Source organism: Cherax quadricarinatus, chromosome 87 (assembly GCF_038502225.1).
Source record: "Cherax quadricarinatus isolate ZL_2023a chromosome 87, ASM3850222v1, whole genome shotgun sequence".
NCBI lineage: Eukaryota > Metazoa > Arthropoda > Malacostraca > Decapoda > Parastacidae > Cherax > Cherax quadricarinatus.
This window is the reverse complement of record NC_091378.1, coordinates 10,869,109-10,890,080: the sequence shown is the minus strand read 5'-3', so window position 1 is coordinate 10,890,080 and position 20,972 is coordinate 10,869,109. Positions and strand designations below refer to the sequence as shown.

The window sequence follows — 20,972 nt, the reverse complement described above, 5'->3', positions numbered from 1 at the left end:
GCTGGCCTTAAATTCATCATCAGCAGCACTATTTTGAGGCATTTTCTTAATGAGATCATCGTGCAACTTCCTTGCCTTTTCACAAATTATAGACTGAGAAACACTATCACCTGATAATTGTTTTTCGTTTATCCATACCAATAACAGTCTCTCTACCTCTTCAGTTATTTGTGGTCTCCGTTTTGAAAACATACTTGAATCTCTCGCAACAACAGCTTCCTTGATTGCCTGTCTGCTCACCAAGATAGTACTGATGGTTGAATGTGATTTGTTGTATTGCCTTTCCAACTCCGCCACACGCACTCCACTCTCGTATTTTTAATGATCTTCATTTCCATCGTAATTCTCACCTTTATTAACACAGGCTTAGCACTAGAAGTTTTCTTGGGACCCATGGTGGCTTATTTAGCGGTTACAAGCACTAGCAATAGTGGAATAATCCAAAATATACGGGAGGCACACGAGGAAACCGACCGCAACAGCTAGTAAACAATGGTACACTGACTCTTGGAGTCTCCGGGCACATCGACACGTTCCGGACAAACGTCGTTGGTTAAGGCATTTTTCTACGGCAAAAAGCGCCGTTAGACGAAATTGCCGTTACTTAATGCCGCCGTTAGTTGAGGGTCGACTGTACATGATACAACTTATACAGACCATAGCTGACATCATTAACATACCATATAGAAAGCCCCTGGTTATGCAGAGCATCTCGGGTATCCTAAATTAATTTTGTCCCACAGTATGCGATTCACACCAGTCGACTAATACCCAGGCACCTACTTACTGCTAGGTGAACAGGGGCAGCAGGCATAAGGAAATATGCCCAACGTTTCACCCGTGTCAGGGATCGATCTCTGACCCTCAGTGTGTGAACTGAGGATGCTACCAACCAAGCCACGAGCACCCAGTTTATAAGAGGGATCAATTTATGAATAAATTTTGTGATTTTCAGCTTTCGTGAAGAAAATCACTTATTCACCGGCCTGGAGTTTTACGATCCAGTCACCATGATTCAAGCCCCAACCGTGCCGTTGAGGTCCGTGGCTTGATCCCCGGTACGGGTGTAAACATTAGAGCATGTTTCCTTAAGACACCTGTTGTCCCTGTTCAACTAGCAGTAAGCAGGTACCTGGGTATTAGTTAACTGGTATGGGTCGCATTTTGGAGACAAAATTAACCTAATTTGCCCGAAATGCTCTGTATAACCAGAGGCTTTCTGTATAGTACGTTGCTGATGTTAGCTATAGTCTGTATAAGTTGTATCATGTACATGTGGAAATCAATATTATTATTATTATTATTATTATTATTATTATTATTATTATTATTATTATTATTATTATTATTATTATTATTATTATTATTACTCCTTTTAAGTAGAAGTGTAGGAGCTGAGTTTTCATTTTATAACTGTCTTTTGTTCCTTTTGTTCCTGTGTCATCTGTTATGTATGCTTCAGTTCTGTTAAAAATTTTCAATTTCTTTGCGTTGTTTTTCTTTCCTCTGTCGACATATTTGTTGCTTTAAACATTAATTCAACATCCTTCTTTTAATGTCAGTTCTTCTTCTCTCCTTCACTACGTATGATCTTAGTAGGACCTTCCCTGGCGGGATATATTTACAGAGACTTTCTATGCTTCTCCATATAGCTTGTCCACGTATTGGCTCGGGTTTAGAGAAAGCTTGACAGTTTCTCAAGGAATAAGTGAAAGCTTCTTTATGTCGTCCCAGCCAGTTGTCTGACTGTTGAAAATAAATTATCTACACAGTTACTCGCGCTAACTATCGCTGAAGTTCTCCACACTTTTATTCAGGTTTGTTTACTCTTCAGTGAGATTGTTTGCTGAGTGAATTGTGACTGGGGTTATGTTCCTGATAAAGTCTTCGTTGTTTGCAATGATCAGATCTTAAGTATTTTAATTTTTAGAAAGTTCTGTTGGATCAAGGAAAATTTTCTTGCAGTCTCTTATATGTAACTTTTAAGCTAAAGATGACTGTCAAACAGAAACCTGTAACTGTTTTACATGATGGTAGGATTGCTGGTGTCTCTTTCTGTCTCATAAACACGCTAGATAACAGGGATATCTTGCTACTCCTACTTACACTTTGGTCACACTTCACAGACGCGCACATGCATATATATATATATATATATATATATATATATACATATATATATATATACATATATATATATATATATATACATATATATATATACATATATATATATATATACATACATCTAGGTTTTTCTCCTTTTTCTAAATAGCTCTTGTTCTTCTTTATTTCTTCTATTGTCCATGGGGAAGTGGAAAAGAATCTTTCCTCCGTAAGCCATGCGTGTCGTATGAGGAGACTAAAATGCCGGGAGCAATGGGCTAGTAACCCCTTCTCCTGTAGACATTTATTGAAAAAGAGAAGATGAAAAACTTTATAAAACTGGGATGCTTAAATGTGCGTGGATGTAGTGCGGATGACAAGAAACAGATGATTGCTGATGTTATGAATGAAAAGAAGTTGGATGTCCTGGCCCTAAGCGAAACAAAGTTGAAGGGGGTAGGGGAGTTTAGGTTGGGGGAAAGAAATGGGATTAAGTCAGGAGTAGCTGAGAGTTAGAGCTAAGGGAGGGGTAGCAATAATGTTGAAGGATCAGTTATGGAAGGAGAAAAGAGAATATGAATGAGTAAATTCAAGGATTATGTGGATTAAAGTAAAGGTTGGATGCGAAAAGTGGGTCATAATAAGCGTGTATGCACCTGGAGAAGAGAGGAATGTAGAGGAAAGAGAGAGATTTTGGGAGATGTTAAGTGAATGTATAGGAACCTTTGAACCAAGTGAGAGAGTAATTGTGGTAGGGGACCTGAATGCTAAAGTAGGAGAAACTTTTAGAGAGGGTGTGGTAGGTAAGTTTAGGGTGCCAGGTGTAAATGATAATGGGAGCCCTTTGATTGAACTTTGTATAGAAAGGGGTTTAGTTATAGGTAATACATAGTTTAAGAAAAAGAGGATAAATAAGTATACAAGATATGATGTAGGGCAAAATGACGGTAGTTTGCTGGATTATGTATTAATAGATAAAAGACTGTTGAGTAGACTTCAGGATGTACATGTTTATAGAGGGGCCACAGATATATCAGATCACTTTCTAGTTGTAGCTACACTGAGAGTAAAAGGTAGATGGGATACAAGGAGAATAGAAGCATCAGGAAAGAGAGAGGTGAAGGTTTATATACTAAAAGAGGAGGCAGTTAGGGTAAGATATAAACAGCTATTGGAGGATAGATGGGCTAATGGGAGCATAGGCAATGGGGTCGAAGAGGTATGGGGTAGGTTTAAAAATGCAGTGTTAGAGTGTTCAGCAGAAGTTTGTGGTTACAGGAAAGTGGGTGCGGGAGGGAAGAGGAGCGATAGGTGGAATGATGATGTAAAGAGAGTAGTAAGGGAGAAAAGGTTAGCATATGAGAAGTTTTTACAAAGTAGAAGTGATGCAAGGAGGGAAGAGTATATGGAGAAACAGAGAGAGGTTAAGAGAGTGGTGAAGCAATGTAATAAGAGAGCAAATGAGAGAGTGGGTGAGATGTTATCAACAAATTTTGTTGAAAATAAGAAAAAGTTTTGGAGTGAGATTAACAAGTTAAGGAAGCCTAGAGAACAAATGGATTTGTCAGTTAAAAATAGGAGAGGAGAGTTATTAAATGGAGAGTTAGAGGGATTGGGAAGATGGAGGGAATATTTTGAGGAATTGTTAAATGTTGATGAAGATAGGGAAGCTGTGATTTCATGTATAGGGTAAGGAGGAATAACATCTTGTAGGAGTGAGGAAGAGTCAGTTGTGAGTGTGGGGGAAGTTCGTGAGGCAGTAGGTAAAATGAAAGGGGTTAAGGCAGCCGGGATTGATGGGATAAAGATAGAAATGTTAAAAGCAGGTGGGGATATAGTTTTGGAGTGGTTGGTGCTATTATTTAATAAATGTATGGAAGAGCGTAAGGTACCTAGGGATTGGCAGAGAGCATGCATAGTTCCTTTGTATAAAGGCAAAGGGACAAAAGAGAGTGCAAAAATTATAGGGGGATAAGTCTGTTGAGTATACCTGGTAAAGTGTATGGTAGAGTTATTATTGAAAGAATTAAGAGTGAGATGGAGAATAGGATAGCAGATGAACAAGGAGGCTTTAGGAAAGGTAGGGGGTGTTTGGACCAGGTGTTTACAGTAAAACATATAAGTGAACAGTATTTAGATAAGGCTAAAGAGGTTTTTGTGGCATTTATGGATTTGGAAAAGGCGTATGACAGGGTGGATAGGGGGGCAATGTGGCAGATGTTGCAGATGTATGGTATAGGAGGTAGGTTACTGAAAGTAGTGAAGAGTTTTTACGAGGATAGTGAAGCTCAAGTTAGAGTATTTAGGAAAGAGGGAGATTATTTCCCAGTAAAAGTAGGCCTTAAACAAGGATGTGTGATGTCACCGTGGTTGTTTAATATATTTATAGATGGGGTTGTAAGAGAAGTAAATGCGAGGGTCTGGGCAAGAGGCGTGGAGTTAAAAGATAAAGAATCACACATAAAGTGGGAGTTGTCACAGTTGCTCTTTGCTGATGACACTGTGCTCTTGGGTGATTCTGAAGAGAAGTTGCAGAGGTTGGTGGATGAATTTGGTAGGGCATGTAAAAGAAGAAAATTGAAAGTGAATACAGGAAAGAGTAAGGTTATGAGAATAACAAAAAGATTAGGTGATGAAAGATTGGATATCAGACTGGAGGGAGAGAGTATGGAGGAGGTGAATGTATTCAGATATTTGGGAGTGGACGCGTCAGCGGATGGGTCTATGAAAGATGAGGTGAATCATATAATTGATGAGGGGAAAAGGGTGAGCGGTCCTTGGAGGCAAAGAGGGGAATGTATGAGAGTATAGTTTTACCAACGCTCTTATATGGGTGTGAAGTATGGGTGATGAATGTTGCAGCGAGGAGAAGGCTGGAGGCAGTGGAGATGTCATGTCTGAGGGCAATGTGTGGTGTGAATATATTGTAAAGAATTCGTAGTTTGGAAGTTAGGAGGAGGTGTGGGATTGCCAAAACTGTTGTCCAGAGAGCTGAGGAAGGGTTGTTGAGGTGGTTCGGACATGTAGAGAGAATGGAACAAAGCAGAATGACTTCGAGAGTGTATCAGTCTGTAGTGGAAGGAAGGCTGGGTAGGGGTCGGCCTAAGAAAAGTTGGAGGGAGGGGGTAAAGGAGGTTTTGTGTGCGAGGGGCTTGGACTTCCAGCGGGCATGCGTGAGCGTGTTTGATAGGAGTGAATGGAGACAAATGGTTTTTAATACTTGACGTGCTGTTGGAGTGTGAGCAAAGTAACATTTATGAAGGGGTTCAGGGAAACCGGCAGGCCGGACTTGAGTCCTGGAGATGGGAAGTACAGTGCCTGCACTCTGAAGGAGGGGTGTTAATGTTGCAGTTTAAAAACTGTAGTGTAAAGCACCCTTCTGGCAAGACAGTGATGGAGTGAATGATGGTGAAAGTTTTTCTTTTTCGGGCCACCCTGCCTTGGTGGGAATCGGCCAATGTGATAATAAAATTATTTTTTTTTATCTATTTCCCGTTTTAAATTTACAAAGCTGAAGTTTTCAAGGGGTGTAATATTTAGAGTATAATTTTCTGGGTTTCTCAGAAAGCTCTGTATCTTTATACGTTCATTCCATTCCTCCGTTGTAGCTGATGGTGACTTCTGTAAGACGATAATTTCCAGATTTTTATTCCCCGCTTTTATTCCATTTCATCTATGTAAACTATTTGGGATCTTCATTTCACTGTTTTTGTATAAGCTCCAAAATACCATTTGTTTCTCTAAGTTGACCATTTATGTATGGAGCTTTATTTTTCCTCTTCGTTTTCATGCAACTGTAATGGTTATTTCTGTGTTAATAATTTTAAGTCATCACATTGTTTTCTTCTCAAGTGAATCTTTACACATTTCAGACTGACTGAATCAACTTTTTCTCAATGCTGTAATTTCCAGCTCCTGGAATATTCTTGCATTTTGTAAGGTTATTATAATACTTTGTTAATGCTTAACTGAAGAATTTAAAGCGTCTAGAAAATGTTAACTTGGGGTCTACGTGGCCGAGTTAGATTTATAGTTCCGTCAGCTGACTCTCTCTCCGTATATGTAAATATCGTAAAAAAAAAAATCCACATTTCTTTACTAAATTGTGCCAGATATATAAAAACACGCCACATTGATACTAACAAAATTATGCCAAAGATAAATGTATTTGATAAATCAAAAGCAAAAAATATTATTAATAGAAGAAAGTGAGACGCAACATCAACTTGGTTCAACAGTTTGTCAACATCGGGAAAAATAAAGTCAAATTCCCTTACCAAATATTGCTAAGTATACAAGATAACACAGACATATACTATATATAATTATATTGGAAGTAATAATTAAGAAAATTAAACAAAAATAATCATACGATTTTGATAGGCAGTTTCTGCATCCATCCCTTCAATACATATCTTAATTACCTGTATCATTTTTATTTTGTATAACTATGCGTGGAAGGTCTATATTTAGTGTTTCGTAGAGGATCAACGTCACGCACTTTGTACGAATCGAAGGCAGTCCTCTGTGAGAATATTTCTGTTGTGTTGACAACGTAACAAGGCAGCAGCTTACACAAGACTTACCTGTTTATCTTGAGAACATAAGAACATAAGAAAGAAGGAACACTGCAGCAGGCCTACTGGCCCATGCGGGGCAGGTTCATGTCAACCCCAGGCTTAGACCAATGGCCCACTCAGTCAGGTCATCTCCACTTAAGGAAGGAGCACGCCATCTGACGCAGTAGCACCACCTAGTCAGGTCCAACTCACACCCACCTAAACCCGCTCATGTATTTATCTAACCTATTTTTAAAACTACACAACGTCTTAGCTTCTATGACGGTACTTGGGAGTTTGTTCCACTCATCCACAACTCTATTACCAAACCAGTACTTTCCTATATCCTTCCTGAATCTGAATTTTTCCAACTCAAAACCATTGCTGCGAGTCTGTCTAGCCTAGATATTTTTAGCACGTTATTTATATCCCCTTTATTCATTTTTGCCATAGCTAACAACGTGTGACATGTCTCTAAAATATTTTGTGTCTTGACCATTCAACTGGTGTCTTGGGAGAGTCTCAGTTAAGAGGCTTCTTGTACCTCCTTCTTCTGCAACTTTCACAATTGAGTTTTCTAGTTTGACATAAGCCATTAAAAATATATTAACCCATCTCAGTAAAAATATATAATTTTTATATTTTTAATTGTTTTTCGTTTCGTTCAGATGAATAAAAAAATCTTTGGATTGCGAAGTTTTTGTCATTTTAAACAAAAATTCAAAATTTATTTTTTTCTCAGGTGCTGAGGAGCAAATTCTGCCAGGAAGCGGCGGGACGTCAAACACTCCACGTATAATCTTTCAAAAGATACTTTAATCCATACTATAAGGATTAAAGTAGCCTCTCTATGTATAAATCCAGAGATAACCAGGTTAAGATAGCCTCTTGTTGAATAAATTCTGAGATATAGACCATCGTGTTGTATGTGCACTGAAATATACACACCTGTGAGCCTGCATACACATAGGTGTGGGTGTGGTTCCTCTGGCAAGTGAGGAAAATGTGGAGTTTCAAGAACATGAGTCGGCCGGAGTGGGTGGACCGGGTGTGGAAAGACCTCATTAAGAAAGAATTTATACCCATCAAATTCCTTTTTTTCCTCATGTTTGGAGGTAAGACTCTAGCAAACTTTGTTCTGACATTGTGCATTTTTAATCTATGTAAATCAACGTTCTTTTGGGACACATTTATATAATAATCGCACAGATTTACTCATATGTGGGAAAAATAAAATAAGAGAAGTGTATAATTTGGTCGTACACTGAGACCCTCCTCAGAATTTAGAAAAAAATGATGTGCAAGGGATGAAGTCACATAGTGTAAGATAAGTTACATGGTCGAAGACAGGCAACGTGACGTAATTAAATTAAGACACATGTGCAACATCTGGGTATCTTTATTGTAGACGTTTCGCCATCCAGTGGCTTTATCAATATAAATTCCAGGACATAACTTGAAGACAGTAAAACTATGTACAGAAGATGAGGTAATAAGTCCCTCAACCTTGGTGTAGATGCGAAGAGCACCGTAGTCGTGGAGATTCTGAAGCAGAAGCGAGGCGCCTGACGCTTATATACTAACGTCAGGTGGAAATGGGACGGGTAGCAGACGAGGGCATAGTCACTGGTAGGCGGGATTCCCCAGTGGAAGTAGGTCCTACCCAGAGAGATGGGTTAGTTGTAGTAGTAGTTGTCGTAGTCGTGAAGATTATGTACATGTCCTCAGAATCAAGATTCCATGATGTTGCAGTGTCTGACAAGTTGAGCAAGAATGGTATTCAATACCGTACAATCTCGTACAACTTGTCAGACACTGCAACATCATGGAATCTTGATTCTGAGGACATGTATATAACCTTCACGACTACGACAACTACTACTACAACTAACCCATCTCTTTGGGTAGGACCTACTTCCACTGGGAAATCCCGCCTACCAGTGACTATGCCCTCGTCTGCTACCCGTCCCATTTCCACCTGACGTTAGTATATAAGCGTCAGGCGCCTCGCTTCTGCTTCAGAATCTCCACGACTACGGTGCTCTTCGCATCTACTCCAAGGCTGAGGAACTTATTACCTCATCTTCTGTACATAGTTTTACTGTCTTCAAGTTATGTCCTGGAATTTGTATTGATAAAGCCACTGGATGGCGAAATGTCTATAACAACGATACCCAGATGTTGCACATGTGTCTTAATTTCATCTTGTCGGCATTGTATACCATTCTTGTACAACATGACGTAAGACAGGCAACATGACGTAAGGCAGGCAACGTGACGTAAGGCAGGTAACGTGACGTAAGGCAGACAACGTGACGTAAGGCAGGGATCGTGACGTAAGGCAGGCAACGTGGCGTAAGGCAGGGAACGTGACGTAAGGCAGGCAACGTGACATAAGGCAGGCAACGTGACGTAAGACAGGCAACGTGACGTAGGGCAGGGAACGTGACGTAAGGCAGGGAACGTGACGTAAGGCAGGCAACATGACGTAAGGCAGGCAACGTGACGTAAGGCAGGGAAAGTGACGTAAGGCAGGGAACGTGACGTAAAACAGGCAACGTGACGTAAGGCAGGCAACGTGAGGTAAGGCAGGTAACGTGACGTAAGGCAGGCAACGTGACGTAAGGGAGGTAACGTGATGTAAGGCAGGGAACGTGACGTAAGGCAGGGAACGTGACGTAAGGCAGGCAACGTGACGTAAAGCAGGCAACGTGACGTAAGGCAGGGAACGTGACGTAAGGCAGGGAACGTGACGTAAGGCAGGGAACGTGACGTAAGGCAGGGAACGTGACGTAAGGCAGGCAACGTGACGTAAAGCAGGCAACGTGACGTAAGGCAGGCAACGTGACGTAAGGCAGGCAACGTGACGTAAGACAGGCAACGTGACGTAAGGCAGGGAACGTGACGTAAAACAGGCAACGTGACGTAAGGCAGGCAACGTGACTTAAGGCAGGCAACGTGACGTAAGGCAGGTAACGTGACGTAAGACAGGCAACGTGACGTAAGGCAGGGAACGTGATGTAAGGCAGGGAACGTGACGTAAGGCAGGCAACGTGACGTAAGGCAGGGAACGTGACGTAAGGCAGGCAACGTGACGTAAGACAGGCAACGTGACGTAAGGCAGGGAACGTGACGTAAGGCAGGGAACGTGACGTAAGGCAGGGAACGTGACGTAAGGCAGGGAACGTGACGTAAGGCAGGGAACGTGACGTAAGGCAGGGAACGTGACGTAAGGCAGGGAACGTGACGTAAGGCAGGGAACGTGACGTAAGGCAGGCAACGTGACGTAAGGCAGGCAACGTGACGTGAGGCAGGCAACGTGACGTGAGGCAGGCAACGTAACGTAAGGCAGGCAACGTGACGTAAGGTAGGCAACGTGACGTAAGGCAGGCAACGTGACGTAAGGCAGGCAGCGTGACGTAAGGCAGGCAACGTGACGTAAGGCAGGGAACGTGACACAACGGTGACAGGATCAAAGGGCATTCATTCTTTCTTTTCTTCATACAGCTTCCTTAGACCCACTGACCAGCGTATATATGTATATATATATATATATATATATATATATATATATATATATATATATATATATATATATATATATATATATATATATATATATATGTCGTGCCGAATATGTAAAACTGGTCAATTAGCAAGAACTCATTTAAAATTAAGTCCTTTCTAAAATTTTCTCATATACGTTTAAAGATATATTTTTTTCATTAATGTTAATGCAAAAAATTTTAATTTTGCAACAAAAGAATCTTAGAAAACTTACCTAACCGTATTATAACAAGAACAATTTATTTTAGCCTAACCCAACTATATATGTTTTAGATTTGTTTACAATAATTTAATACTAAACAAACACAGTGAAATATATTTTTTTCGTTAGGTTAAGAATGATTTTGGCGAAATTATTGCATACACAAATTTTCACTTGTCCTATATGGCAAGATGAGCGTTGCTTTTTAAGCCAAGATGGCAAGTTCTCAATATTCGGCACGACATATATATATTATTTTATTTTTATTATCACACTGGCCGATTCCCACAAAGGCAGGGTGGCCCGAAAAAGAAAAACTTTCACTATCATTCACTCCATCACTGTCTTGCCAGAAGGGTGCTTTACACTACAGTTTTTAAACTGCAACATTAACACCCCTCCTTAGAGTGCAGGCACTGTACTTCCCATCTCCAGGGCTCAAGTCCGGCCTGCCGGTTTCCCTGAACCCCTTCATAAATGTTACTTTGCTCACACTCCAACAGCACGTCAAGTATTAAAAACCATTCGTCTCCATTCACTCCTATCAAACACGCTCACGCATGCCTGCTGGAAGTCCAAGCCCCTCGCACACAAAACCTCCTTTACCCCCTCCCTCCAACCTTTCCTAGGCCGACCCCTACCCCGCCTTCCTTCCACTACAGACTGATACACTCTTGAAGTCATTCTGTATCGCTCCATTCTCTCTACATGTCCGAACCACCTCAACAACCCTTCCTTAGCCCTTTGGACAACAGTTTTGGTAATCCCGCACCTCCTCCTAACTTCCAAACTACGAATTCTCTGCATTATATTCACATCACACATTGCCCTCAGACATGACATCTCCACTGCCTCCAGCCTTCTCCTCGCTGCAACATTCATCACCCATGCTTCACACCCATATAAGAGCTTGGTAAAACTATGCTCTCATACATTCCCCTCTTTGCCTCCAAGGACAAAGTTCTTTGTCTCCACAGACTCCTAAGTGCACCACTCACCCTTTTCCCCTCATCAATTCTATGATTCACCTCATCCTTCATAGACCCATCCGCTGACACGTCCACTCCCAAATATCTGAATACATTCACCTCCTCCATACTCTCTCCCTCCAATCTGATATCCAATCTTTCATCACCTAATCTTTTTGTTATCCTCATAACCTTACTCTTTCCTGTATTCACTTTTAATTTTCTTCTTTTGCACACCCTACCAAATTCATCCACCAATCTCTGCAACTTCTCTTCAGAATCTCCCAAGAGCACAGTGTCATCAGCAAAGAGCAACTGTGACAACTCCCACTTTATGTGTGATTCTTTATCTTTTAACTCAACTCCTCTTGTCAAGACCCTCGCATTTACTTCTCTTACAACCCCATCTATAAATATATTAAACAACCACGGTGACATCACACATCCTTGTCTAAGGCCTACTTTTACTGGGAAATAATTTCCCTCTTTCCTACATAATCTAACTTGAACCTCACTATCCTCGTAAAAACTCTTCACTGCTTTCAGTAACCTACCTCCTACACCATACACCTGCAACATCTGCCACATTGCCCCCCTATCCACCCTGTCATACGCCTTTTCCAAATCCATAAATGCCACAAAGACCTCTTTAGCCTTATCTAAATACTGTTCACTTATATGTTTCACTGTAAACACCTGGTCCACACACCCCCTACCTTTCCTAAAGCCTCCTTGTTCATCTGCTATCCTATTCTCCGTCTTACTCTTAATTCTTTCAATAATAACTCTACAATACACTTTACCAGGTATACTCAACAGACTTATCCCCCTATAATTTTTGCACTCTCTTTTTCCCCTTTCCCTTTATACGAAGGAATTATGCATGCTTTCTACCAATCCCTAGGTACCTTACCCTCTTCCATACATTTATTAAATAATAGCACCAATCACTCCAAAACTATATCCCCACCTGCTTTTAACATTTCCATCTTTATCCCATCAATCCCGGCTGCCTTACCCCCTTTCATTTTACCTACTGCCTCACGAACTTCCCCCACACTCACAACTGGCTCTTCCTCACTCCTACAAGATGTTATTCCTCCTTGAGCTATATACGAAATCACAGCTTCCCTATCTTCATCAACATTTAACAATTCCTCAAAATATTCCCTCCATCTTCCCAATACCTCTAACTCTCCATTTAATAACTCTCCTCTCTTATTTTTAACTGACAAATCCATTTGTTCTCTAGGCTTCCTTAACTTGTTAATCTCACTCCAAAACTTTTTCTTATTTTCAACAAAATTTGTTGATAACATCTCACCCACTCTCTCATTTGCTCTCTTTTTACATTGCTTCACCACTCTCTTAACCTCTCTCTTTTTCTCCATATACTCTTCCCTCCTTCCATCACTTCTACTTTGTAAAAACTTCTCATATGCTAACTTTTTCTCCATTACTACTCTCTTTACATCATCATTCCACCAATCGCTCCTCTTCCCTCCCGCACCCACTTTCCTGTAACCACAAACTTCTGCTGAACACTCTAACACTACATTTTTAAACCTACCCCATACCTCTTCGACCCCATTGCCTATGCTCTCATTAGCCCATCTATCCTCCAAAAGCTGTTTATATCTTTCCCTAACTGCCTCCTCTTTTAGTTTATAAACCTTCACCTCTCTCTTCCCTGATGCTTCTATTCTCCTTGTATCCCATCTACCTTTTACTCTCAGTGTAGCTACAACTAGAAAGTGATCTGATATATCTGTGGCCCTTCTATAAACATGTACATCCTGAAGTCTACTCAACAGTCTTTTATCTACCAATACATAATCCAACAAACTACTGTCATTTCGCCCTACATCATATCTTGTATACTTACTTATCCTCTTTTTCTTAAAATATGTATTACCTATAACTAAACCCCTTTCTATACAAAGTTCAATCAAAGGGCTCCCATTATCATTTACACCTGGCACCCCAAACTTACCTACCACACCCTCTCTAAAAGTTTCTCCTACTTCAGCATTTAGGTCCCCTACCACAATTACTCTCTCACTTGGTTCAAAGGCTCCTATACATTCACTTAACATCTCCCAAAATCTCTCTCTCTCCTCTGCATTCCTCTCTTCTCCAGGTGCATACACACTTATTATGACCCACTTTTCGCATCCAACCTTTACTTTAATCCACATAATTCTTGCATTTACACATTCATATTCTCTTTTCTCCTTCCATAACTGATCATTCAACATTACTGCTACCCCTTCCTTTGCTCTAACTCTCTCAGATACTCCAGATTTAATCCCATTTATTCCCCCCACCGAAACTCCCCTACCCCCTTCAGCTTTGTTTCGCTTAGGGCCAGGACATCCAACTTCTTTTCATTCATAACATCAGCAATCATCTGTTTCTTGTCATCCGCAATACATCCACGCACATTCAAGCATCCCAGTTTTATAAAGTTTTTCTTCTTCTCTTTTTTAGTAAATGTCTACAGGAGAAGGGGTTACTAGCCCATTGCTCCCGGCATTTTAGTCGCCTCATACGACACGCATGGCTTACGGAGGAAAGATTCTTTTCCACTTCCCCATGGACAATAGAAGAAATAAAGAAGAACAAGAGCTATGTAGAAAAAGGAGAAAAACCAAGATGTATGTATATATATATATATATATATATATATATATATATATATATATATATATATATATATATATATATATATATATATATATATATATATATATATATATATATATATATATATATATATATATATATATATATATGCATGTCCGTGTCTGTGAAGTGTGACCAAAGTGTAAGTAGGAGTAGCAAGATATCCCTGTTATCTAGTGTGTTTATGAGATAGAAAAATATATATATATATATATATATATATATATATATATATATATATATATATATATATATATATATATATGCAATAAGATCACAGTAAACAGGTGATTTCAAAATATGCAAAACAACCACTCTGAAAGAATAGAGAAATTCCAAGCGCTTTCGTGACTACTCACATTATCAAGGAACACACACACACACATACATATATATATATATATATATATATATATATATATATATATATATATATATATATATATATATATATATATATATATATATATATATATATATATGTGTGTGTGTGTGTGTGTGTGTGTATGTGTGTGTGTGTGTACTCACCTAATTCACCTAATTGTAGTTGCAGGGGTCCAGACTCAGCTCTTGGCCCCGCCTCTTCACTAAACGCTACTAGGTCCTCTCTTTCCCTGCTCCATGAGCTTTATCATACCTCGTCTTTAAGCTATGTATGGTTGCTGCCTCCACTACATCACTCGTCAGACTGTTCCACTTCCTCACTACTCTATGACTGAAGAAATACTTCCTAACATCCCTGTGACTCATCTGAGTCTTCAACTTCCAAGAGTGACCCCTTGTTTTTGTGTCCCCTCTCTGGAACATCTTGTCTCTGTCCACCTTGTCTATTCACACAGTATTTTGTATGTCGTTATCATGTCTCCACTATCCCTCCTGTCCTTCAGTGTCGTCAGGCCGATTTCCCTTAACCTTTCTTCATAGGACCTTCCCCTTAGCTCTGGAACTAACCTTGTCGCAAACCTTTGGACTTTCTCTAATTTCTTAACGTGCGTGACCCGGTGCGGGTTTCAAATTGGTGCTGCATACTCCAGTATGGGCCTGACGTACACGGTGTACAGTGTCTTGAAAGATTCCTTACTGAGGTATCGGAATGGTAATCTCAGGTTTGCCAGGCGCTCATATGCTGCAGCAGTTATCTGGTTGATGTGTGCTTTCGGGAACACACATCAACCAGATAACTGTGTGTGTACTCACCTAGTTGTACTCACCTAGTTGAGGTTGCAGGGATCGAGTCCTAGCTCCTGGCCCTGCCTCTTTACTGGTCGCTACTTGGTCACTCTCCCTGAACCGTGAGTTTTATCATACCTCTGCTTAAAGCTATGTATGGATCCTGCCTCCACTACATCGCTTCCCAAACTATTCCACTTCCTGACTACTCTGTGGCTGAAGAAATACTTCCTGTGTGTGTGTGTATGTGTGTCGTGTCGAACGTGTCGCCCGACACTGTGATAGATCGACACGCAGGTATAGTCCCATGCTTAGAGCTTGCCATTCTTCCAAGGAGAGATGGTGATCCCATCAGGGGGGTTTACTGGGTTGTGAGTGTTGTTGGCTGCTAGTGATCGGGGCTCTCTCTCGGCTGGGCATCTAGCTGTAGCAAGGCTTCTCTTTATGATGCCGTTGATTTCATTGTGTCTTGCGTGCCAACCCTTGGTTTTGGAGCAGGTAAGATCATGTAGACCATATTTGTCGGCTTGCACATCGCCACAAATACATGTATATTCTATGTGAATTGAGGTAGCGAGTCGGAGAGCCATTGTAATACAGAGAGTAATAGGGTCGAGGCGTGTTCCCTTTGCCGATATGGGAACTGTCTGAAGGAAGTCCCCAGAGTGATGTGCACTCACAGCTTGGAGACAGACAGTCTCCCTGTCTGATGTTACATCCCTAAGCCTGTTGGCAAGCACCTTTTCAGCGATGGGACCATCCTAACTTGACTGTAGGCCAGTGCTGCACTAGGTTTTGGTGCTGAAGCAACAAGAGTATCCTATTCAGTGATGGCACTGGCGTAGCTAGGGTCCTGTATTCCTGCTGAGTCACTGAGGTTGTCCGGAAGAATTTGTTTTATTAACTCGTTTGAGGCTATGGAAGAGGATATGAAAGCTAACTGGGCAGTCTGGGAGGATTTGCGTACTCCCAGCCCCCCAAGTCTGACTGGAACTGAGGTTTGCAGCCACTGTCCATCTTCAAGGGAAAGATTCAGTACACTCTCTAGCATGGTCTTTAGGTGAAAGTATACTCCTTGAGTTTCAGACTGCTGAAGGCTGAGGAGCATCTCAGGAAGTAGGTAAGTTTTGGGATTGGCAGGTGAGTAGGTAGAAAGCAACATGCGTATCGATGTCTTTCGTCCTGCCTTCCATCTTCCTGAGGTCTGAGATTTTCTTCTCTAGGATCAGATCGATGGCATTGTAGCCAAGAGCAGCACCAAGGAGAGTGCTGTTAGCTAGATCAATGGCTCGTGCTCCTGGTAACACAATACTAATATTCTGGATCATCTGTCGATTGGTAGAAACTATTTCACATTTGGTGGGAAATAGTTTCTAATGTCCTCTAGGAGAGAGTTTTAGTGGACGAGTTTGGGAGAGTGTGTAAAGGTAGAGAGTTGAAAGTGAACATAGATAAGAGTAAGGTGATGAAGTTATCAAATGATTTAGATAAAGAAAAACTGGATATCACATTGGAGAAAGGGAGTATGGAAGAAGTGAATGATTTCAGATATTTGGGAGTTGACGTGTCAGTGGATGGGTTTATGAAGGATGAGGTTAACCATAGAATTGATGAAGGAAAAAAGGTGAGTGGTGCGTTGAGGTATATGTGAAGACAAATAACGTTATCTAGGGAGGCAAAGAAGGGAATGTATACACAAATAACCCGCACATAGAAGAGAGGAGCTTACGACGACGTTTCGGTCTGACTTGGACCATTTACAAAGTCACACTAACAAAAAGGAGAGCAGGATGGGTATATATATAGGCAGGAGGTGGTAGTAGTAGTAGTAGTAGTAGTAGTAGTAGTAGTAGTAGTAGTAGTAGTAGTAGTAGTAGTAGTAGTAGTAGTAGTAGTGGTAGTAGTGAAGGTGGAAGGAAGTAGTAGTAGGGAGGTAATAAGAGTAGGAGGGGCCAGTCAAATACTAAGAAAGAGGAGCACTGCAAGGGAGCTGGTGCCCACAGAGAGTAAGAGCAAGAACACCGAGGGGAGGGAACACATAAATAACTAAATAAATAAATAAAGAAGCAACAAATACACAGGGCATCTGTAGATACCTTCCTCTCCCACTACATTGTAAAATGCTCCAAACTTCAGAACACTCGTGACCTAACCTGATTCCTCCCTTTTTCTTCATCTCCCTCTTTCCCTTTCCTCTTTCCTTTTTCTCCTTTGGGTTGTCTTTCTTCTGCCCTGTTTATTTGTTCCTTCATTATTTATTTACTTATTTGTTTCCCCCCCTCGGTGTTCTTGCTCTCACCCGTAAGAGCAAGAACACACACACACACACACACACACACACACACACACACACACACAAATATATATATATATATATATATATATATATATATATATATATATATATATGTGTGTGTGTGTGTGTGTGTGTGTGTGTGTGTGTGTGTGTGTACTCACCTAGTTGAGGTTGCGGGGGTCGAGTCCGAGCTCCTGGCCCCGCCTCTGTGTGTGTGTGTGTGCGTGTGTGTGTGTGTGCAAAACTGGTCAATTAGCAAGAACTCGTTTAAAATTAAGTCTTTTCTAAAATTTTCTCTTATACGTTTAAAGATATATTTTTTTCATTAATGTTAATGTAAAAAATTTTAATTTTGCACCAAAAGAATTTTAGAAAACTTACCTAACCTTATTATAACAAGAACAATTTATTTTAGCCTAACCCAACTATATATATATTCTAGATTTATTTACAATAATTTAATACTAAACAAACACAGTGAAATATATTTTTTTCGTTAGGTTCAGAATGATTTTGGCGAAATTATTGCATACACAAATTTTCACTTGTCCCGTTGCTATTTAAGCCAAGATCGCAAGTTCTGCCTATTCGGCACGACATATATATATATATATATATATATATATATATATATATATATATATATATATATATATATATATATATATATATATATATATTGTGTGTGTGTGTGTTTGGGGGGAATACTATTAAAAGTAAGTCTGGCGGTGAAAACAATCAGACCCCGGATGTATATTGTCATGACGTCATGTGGATACGTGCTAACAAGGTCGTGCATAATTCACAGGAGTGAGAAAATCCCTGTGTTGGTACCGAGATGTTGCAGCGTTTAGGGAATATCTGTTCTAGCATGACGGTGATGTTAAGTGATGTTAACATTTAAATGACATTTTAGCGAAGTTATTAGCATAAAGACTTTTTAATGATGAAGTTACAGTGTATGAAAAATCAAATAGAATGATAACAATGATAAGATTCTGATAATGTAGCCAAGATCTAGCCAAGTAGAAAGAGAAGGAACGACTCAAGAAGGACAGGAAGAACGACTCATCCTTAACACTGGAGGTCACAACTACCTTAACCCTCCAACCTATCATCTCAGACTTTCAGATTAATGAAAAAAATACTGTACGACCAGAATGATTTTTGCATACACAATATTTACGATAAAACAGTCTCAAAACGTTTGATTCACTTTTTTTTTTTTAAACTTTCAGAAAATTAATGAAAAATGCGTTAGGTTTTTATTATCATGCAAACACTATTAAAACTCCATACGATAGACATTTTTTGTTATGAACGCAAATGTTGCAATATAAAAATTATTTTTCAGAAGATTTTCATGCATCTTGTAGCGTCACACACATAGTATTCACTAAAAATATCAAAATATTTCTCCAAATTAGGTACTACAGTACGTTGAGTCTTAGTCTCCATTAAGTGGACGTCCTGACCACTAAACCTCTCTCAATGTCTCTTCTCTCTCATCGGTTCTGTGACTTCGAAGAGCAGAGAAAAACGTGTACTGATGTATGAGATACTTGTGTACCGCTTTGGAACGTTTCGTCAGCCAGTGGCTTTCTCAGTCCATTACGGAAAAGAATGGTGGAAGCTCAGAAGTTTGAGTTAATCAGTCCACCAATTTTGACAATAGAATAGCATATGCGCGAAGAAAGGGCTTATATACTGCAGACAGGTGAGACGAAGCAGTCGCAGGTGTTACCATGAAAAAATCCACAAGTGGAAATAGGTCAAGATTGACGGACTGATCAAATCGACTCCAGGCTGAGGGACTGTTTACCTAAAACTTCCTCTGATCTTCCACCATTCTTCTTTGTATTGGACTGAGGAAGCCACTTGCTGGGGAAACGTTTCCACAATAAAGATACTCGAGTGTTACACAAATGTCTAATTCATCAAGCTGTCGGTTTTCTGAACCATTTGTCTAACAAAACGTATACTGTGTAAATCTATCCTTCAGTGCTATGTTTGCGAAGATTTTGCAGGATTTACAGAAAAATAGAGTGAATACGATAGATAAACTCTGCTAGTTTGATCTGGATTGCGTGTTGCCACCTAAGTCAACGTTTTGGCTACCTTGTGCCTCTCTGATGCCTCTCTGATGCCTCGCTGATGCCTCGCTGATGCCTCTCTGATGCCTCTCTGATGCCTCGCTGATGCCTCTCTGATGCCTCTCTGATGCCTCACTGATGCCTCTCTGATGCCTCTCTGATGCCTCGCTGATGCCTCTCTGATGCCTCTCTGATGCCTCGCTGATGCCTCGCTGATGCCTCTGATGCCTCTCTGATGCCTCTTTGATGCCTCTTTGATGCCTCGCTGATGCCTCTCTGATGCCTCTCTGATGCCTCTCTGTTGCCTCTCTGTTGCCTCTTTGTTGCCTCTCTGTTGCCTCTCTGTTGCCTCTTTGTTGCCTCTCTGTTGCCTCTCTGTTGCCTCTCTGTTGCCTCTTTGTTGCCTCTCTGTTGCCTCTCTGTTGCCTCTCTGTTGCCTCTCTGATGCCTCGCTGATGCCTCGCGAGTTGTGTCCCGATGCCAAGCCACGATTCTCGCTTGTTTGCAGTAGTACTTAAAGATAATATTTCAATTTGCTTCTCAGAGGTTTGTGGTGTCGTGAAGTCATCTTCACCAGCACTACAGCCAGTTTCTAATGTCATCCTCCTGACTATTTTGCCTTCCTGGTACCAACAACCGTCAACACTGACGCTACTATCGCCCTCTCACCGTGACTGACCATAACAATCTCATAAAAATAAAGTTTATACATTTCCCCAGGTGCTTGCGCTTACCATACTTCACATATACAAAGTAAGTTTATTTAGGCACTGGTACACATAAGTACAATTATATATATAGTATAAATTACCTAGGATAAACCCCAAAAAAACAAAGTGGTTTATTGTCACTGGGGCTCTTGTAATATTTAAACATTTAAAGTTAAAACATCTAAGTAACTCAACTGTGTAGGAGATATACTAGGAGTTAGCTAAATTGGGTTATTTACATTATCATTAAAGAGAGGATCACCTTACAATAATAGGTACATGTATGTTAGCTATACAAGAAATCACTCTCTTCTCTTTCTGTAGCTTCAGCCATTACGTACTTTTTAGCTCATTTCCTGAACCGGCTCATGCTAGGACAGACTTCCACATCTGCAGGAAATAATAATAATAATAATAATAATAATAATAATAATAATAATAATAATAATAATATCTTTATCTCTACAAGTACATGTACAAGGTATACAGATCTAGTTGACATCAATGACATACTGTTATATAGAAAGCCATACACAACCTGCACATAGAAGAGAGGAGCTTACGACGACGTATCGGTCCGACTTGGACCGAAAAGTCGTCGTAAGCTCCTCTCTTC

At 40.3% G+C, this 20,972-nt stretch overlaps 1 protein-coding gene across 1 annotated transcript in view; it reads left to right on the top strand.

Annotated features, from left to right (window-relative positions):
- LOC128703827 (major facilitator superfamily domain-containing protein 6) overlaps window positions 1–20,972 on the top strand; it is a gene marked incomplete at its 3' end in the record, with an annotated part of 347,143 nt that overhangs the window by 42,935 nt on the left and 283,236 nt on the right. Inside the window, 1 exon segment of the mRNA XM_070103751.1 lies at window positions 7,408–7,780. Within this exon segment, the coding sequence (XP_069959852.1) occupies window positions 7,669–7,780 (112 nt within the window).